Source organism: Oncorhynchus kisutch, linkage group LG8, assembly GCF_002021735.2.
Source record: "Oncorhynchus kisutch isolate 150728-3 linkage group LG8, Okis_V2, whole genome shotgun sequence".
Classification (NCBI taxonomy): Eukaryota; Metazoa; Chordata; class Actinopteri; order Salmoniformes; family Salmonidae; genus Oncorhynchus; species Oncorhynchus kisutch.
This window is the reverse complement of record NC_034181.2, coordinates 24,812,859-24,818,090: the sequence shown is the minus strand read 5'-3', so window position 1 is coordinate 24,818,090 and position 5,232 is coordinate 24,812,859. Positions and strand designations below refer to the sequence as shown.

Below are 5,232 nucleotides of genomic sequence, written 5' to 3'. Positions count from 1 at the left end.
TAATTATATGAGCTCTATCACAATCCGGTGACTCTCAGATCAATTCAGTGTCTAACCATGAATTCTCTGAGAGCCCCCCTACAATGCAACTGAGATCCTTTAATAGCAAAGAACACACATAGTCAGACAGCATAGACATAATAAATCGTTCAGCTTTGTCTCCTTACTCAAACCCCAGAACCATAAACCAATCCTCCATATCAACAGGCGTATATCAAATCCATCCTTTCTTGACAAGATCACAGAGACACACTGACTGGTACACAGACATTGTGGAGCCAAGAGATATGTTTACACATGATGATACTTTGACCTCTCCCCTCTCTGCGGCCATGCAACTTAGTCTTGACATAGAACAGATACTGCAACCCTCGCCACAGTATTATACAAAAATACCATTCTGATGAGAAGTAACTTACACACATTTGATGAATATAAAACATCTTACATATGTTACCAACAAATTCTGAATCTCCCACGACAGTATCTATTAGCATAGCATCTCTATCCGTCAACACCCCTCATCAAATATTTAAAAAAGTATACAAATATTGAGATATATCCACCAATCCAAAGAGAGGAAAAGGCTGCAGCTTGACAGCCCGCCGTTCCGCTCTGTGGACAACAAATCCCCTTGTTAGGGTGGAGACTGGTATCTTGTCATTATATCCAAATCTATGTTAGTAGGCAAACAGACGACAGTCCTCACCTCCTTGATAGCCTCCTTTAGGCGAGGAAGCACAAGTGTATCTTACCTGAGGTTTTTGCAGAAGAGTATCGGAATCTGCCACACCCCCATTTGAATCAGCTATTGTTTTCTCAAAGGCATGCAAACGTTTAAAAACAACATGCTACTTATCCTTTTATCTATAAAATGTATTGGACAACTAGCTTCATTTGTTTGTATCACTTTATGTATTTCTTTTGGGATTCCATCCTGTTAACGTAATTTGCCTGATGACACGCAATTGGAGAAGAGTCTTATTTCATACAGCCACATTTTTGTCCACTTTCCCTCTTCTTGCTGCCTCTCTTTGACTACTTTTGATCTTTTACAAAAGGAGGCCAGAGAGGACGGAGGAGAGAGTACGCAGGAGTTGAGCAAATTCAATTGAGGGTCAAGCAACCACATAGAGAAAGACATAGGACTCATGTTTGTATCTGCACCATTGACAACATGGGCAGCACCATTGAGGCTATCTACATTTTGAAGTACTCAATTTTCTTCTTCACAATTAGCTGATCCCTCCTGATGACCCAGTTGGACATGACCCCAACAGGGTCACCAGGAGGGATCAGCCAATGAAGTTGGAAGTCCCACCCAGTTGACTACATTAAAATGATGGAAGCCCTCAATGGCACTGCCCATGTTAATACTGCCTTTTGGACATTAGACCACTCTATCGTTCTCTATGGGCAACCACCATCTCAATTAGTTGACATGACAGACAGGAATTTATAGACACGCGTAAGGCATTACTAATGAATCATGAACATCCTATTCTCACCCTTACTGAAGTAATCTAATGTGTGACTGTTGCTATCAGTTTAAAATATGTTTAAATAAATTGATACTTTAAATTAAAATGTTAAAATATATTTGTTAGTGAAATAATAAATAAATAATATGAAGAAAAAAAATGTCTTTATCCATATTGAATGAAATATGATATGAAATTATAATGAAATAGCTTACACAAAATATATCATGAGTCATGTTACACTACAGAAAATTGCAGGAAATATGCTTCAAAACCCCCCAAAATCCTAGGGACCTGAATTAAACAAAACAAACTTTTGGTGGTGTATTTAACATATCTCAATGAACAGCAATTAAAATAAGCACAAATGCAGACTCGTTCACATCTGTTGAACTTATTTGGTCTTTCACAATAGTTAATGTAGGTCATTGGAAAAATTATCATTCCTTACAATGGGCAAAAATATAGGGTAATTACTGTGCTTGTGTCAGCAACAACACTACTGTAATTCTCCATACTTCTTCTATTATTCCACTTCTTCAAAATTTTGCAGCTGCAACTACTTGTTTTTAAGCTAAAGTATGTCCTGGACAGTCTTGTATGTTATAAAAATGAGATGAGGCTATATTGAAATGCTTCAAGTATCTTATTTTGTACTTTTAGTACTCCAAACCAAGTCGTCAAGTTTTGACTGTTCATTCAAAGCATCCTGAAAACACCTGACGTGTGATTTTATTTTAATTCCACCCTGATTGTAGTCGTAAGCCTCCCAGGAGTCCTTCGAATAAAAATGCAAAAAACTGTGGGGGCATGCCCCTGGACCCCGCTAGCCACCCTTTTGTCTCCTTTTCTCCTTCCTGCCTCTCACAATCTTTGCCATCTCTCTCTCTTACAATGCACTTACGATACACTTCTAAATCACGCTTGACTCTTTTTCAACTGTGGTACAGCACTCGTCCCTTTTAAGCTCCTTCTTTTGAGTACATGAATAGGGGCAAGTCCATTGATTACTTCACATCAAATTGAGACAAAACAATCACCTACTTGTTTCAAATAAACAATTGAGCACACACCACAGCACCCAAGAGTAAAAGTGTTTGTCTGTAGACACTTAACTGTACCTGTATACATGATGTAGGTATGATGCATGAGCTGTTCGACTTGACAGGGAGCAATAGAAGTGAGGGATGGGGAGAAGGAATCGGCGGCAGGGAGAGGGATAGAGAGGAATAGTTTTGAAGGTGCAAGATGTATTTATTGAAAAAGAATCCCACTGTCCCCTGTGGATACTCTCACACAGGACACACCCCAAAGCCTTGAATCCTCTCAACTTGACAAAGGAGTATCTCGATAAAGGAGACAAGTATTTTGCAGTTAGCAGGGGAGAGATGGCGAAAAGAGTAAGGGGAGCAAGACCACGTAAGCGGGCCACGGAGTTGGAAAAGGGGATTAGTGAGAGGGGGATGGAGAGAGGTAGAGAGATTGAGAAAGGTGAATTCACATTTCGTCCTTAACCTCTCCGTGTGTGATGACATAACAGATGTTCTTGTAGTCCACATCTGGGGGGAAGGCAGTCCATAGGTTGGTCATCTCCTCAGTGGTGAATCTGTCGCACTGAGTGATCAGGAGCTCCTCAAGGAATTCCTTCTTGATGAAGCCGGTAGCCTCTGGTTCCAGGACCTTGAAAGCGCTCACGATAACGTCCTCGGGATCAGCACCCTTCAGATTCTCGCCGAACATGGTGAGAAAGATGGTGAAGTTGATGGGGCCGCTGGCCTCCTTGCCCATGGCTTCCAGCTCTTCATTACTATATTTTGAGAATGATTCCTCTGTCATAGACATCAGTTCTGCCAGAAGGGCACAAAGTATCCCCTTCTAGGAATTGACTATGTATTGTCATTGACCTCTAAGGATGCTTTGTCTCATTCTGAAAAATGGTTAACCGCCTTTCAATTAGTCACATGGCAGTGAAGCTTGGCTTTGCTTCAGATTTCTATGCCTGGGTGCTTCTAGCATTCCTTTGAATAAATTGTACCAATCCAAGTCACACATTCTCAGCATAAGGCTTTCATAGAAAGGTGAATTGTATAAAATACACTTGTCCTGTTCTGTTGTAGCTTCAGCTTAGTTAAGATTATGTAATATCTCTAGAGCAGTGGTCCCCAAACATTCTTTGAGTATTTCCTTTTGATGCACCAGAGTTTTTAAGCTACAAGACGGTCTTGGGTCTTTGGTTCAGGAGGAGCCAGCTTCCACCAATGGGTCCTGAACCACCATTTGGGTAACTGTTCTAGAAGTCTAAATGTAATTCAGTCCATTTTTGTGCCATTATATGGTTGCTTTGGTATCCTATCAGTTTTACTGTAGACAATCCAAAAATGTTGTCCAATAAGAGGTATGCGAACACACTCACCATGTCTTAAGAGTTTGGGGTTTTGCTTGTTCAAGAAGAGAAGCCTACGCCAAGCTAATGTAACTGAGGCGGAGGCCCCTTGGGGCCTTATATACCAGCCCAAGGGAGCTAACTTTAGCCGAACCATGAGGTTTGGCATGGAATGAGGGAGCTGAGGAAAATAGGAGAGAAAGGGAGGAGCAAGGAGGTGCTTGGGGTATCACCTTTCCAGCACTTCAAAATAGGAACCGGGAGTCTTGGAATGAGGTGAATTCAATCAACATTCAGGACTTTGTCACACGTGGACTAATATGGACAGACCTATGTTGCAGCCATGGCGACTATTGAACAGTCCTGTTATTTCAGCACTGTAAACTAAAGTGCTTCCTTTTCTCTGTACCACTTAATTCATAGCATGCCCAGGGTATTTGGGTAACACTTTAGTAGGTCATTCCTGTGCACAGCACTTTACACTGCGCATCAAGAGATATGTAGCCTGTGTGTTAAGTGCAGGCTTCCGGTAAACATGTTTTCAAGTCATGACTTGTGTAACTGACCTGTTGAGGTGTGTACGGTATGTATGTACCCCCTAATAGTGTGGAACTTTTGCCACCTGTTTGAGACTTGACAAGTTCAGTGGTGTTGAAAAACTAATTATATAAAATATTAAATGATTTGCAAATGTAAAAACATCCGATTTCTTAGTTAACACCTGCTCTTTACATGAAATAGACTGACCAGGTGTATCCAGGTGAAAGCTATTATCCCTTATTGATGTCATGTCTTAAATCCACTTCAATCAGTGGAGATGAAGGGGAGAAGACAGGTTAAAGGAGGATGTTTAAGCCTTGAGACATGGATTGTGTAGTTGTGCCATTCAGAGGGTGAATGGGCAAGACAAATGATTTAAGTGCCTTTGAACTGGGTATGGTAGAAGGTGCCAGGCGCACCGGTTTGAGTGTGTCAAGAACTGCAACACTGCTGGATTTTTCACTTTTTCACATTTATCAAGAACGGTCCACCACCCAAAGGACACAACTGTATTTGAGTCATTGGCCAGCATCCCTGTGGAACGATAGACCTAAGATTTAACAATGATATGTGTGAGGATGCGCTGACCAGCTGCCTTGACTAATTTCTCAAAATAATGACCGTGGAATAAAGTGTGGATGCACAGATTATGTGAACAGCACAACAATAAATCTGTAGCCTAAGTATTACAAACATGTTATCTGATGTGTGCCAGCATGATGATACATGAAAGTGATGCATGTGCTTGTGTGTCTAGGCATAGCCCTCTAGGTCTACTCTAGTCGACGGCTTAGCCTCGTAACAAGAGAAATTGGAGGTAACCAAAAA

The 5,232-nt window shown here is 41.1% G+C and overlaps 1 protein-coding gene across 1 annotated transcript; it reads right to left on the bottom strand.

Moving 5' to 3' along the window:
- Positions 1-2,978: 2,978 nt before the first annotated feature.
- Positions 2,979-3,317, bottom strand: LOC109894917 (myosin regulatory light chain 2, skeletal muscle isoform-like). The gene has a single exon (XM_020488576.1). The coding sequence runs from the start codon at positions 3,315-3,317 to the stop codon at positions 2,979-2,981; it is 339 nt and encodes a 112-aa protein (XP_020344165.1).
- Between the last annotated feature and the right edge of the window lie 1,915 nt (positions 3,318-5,232).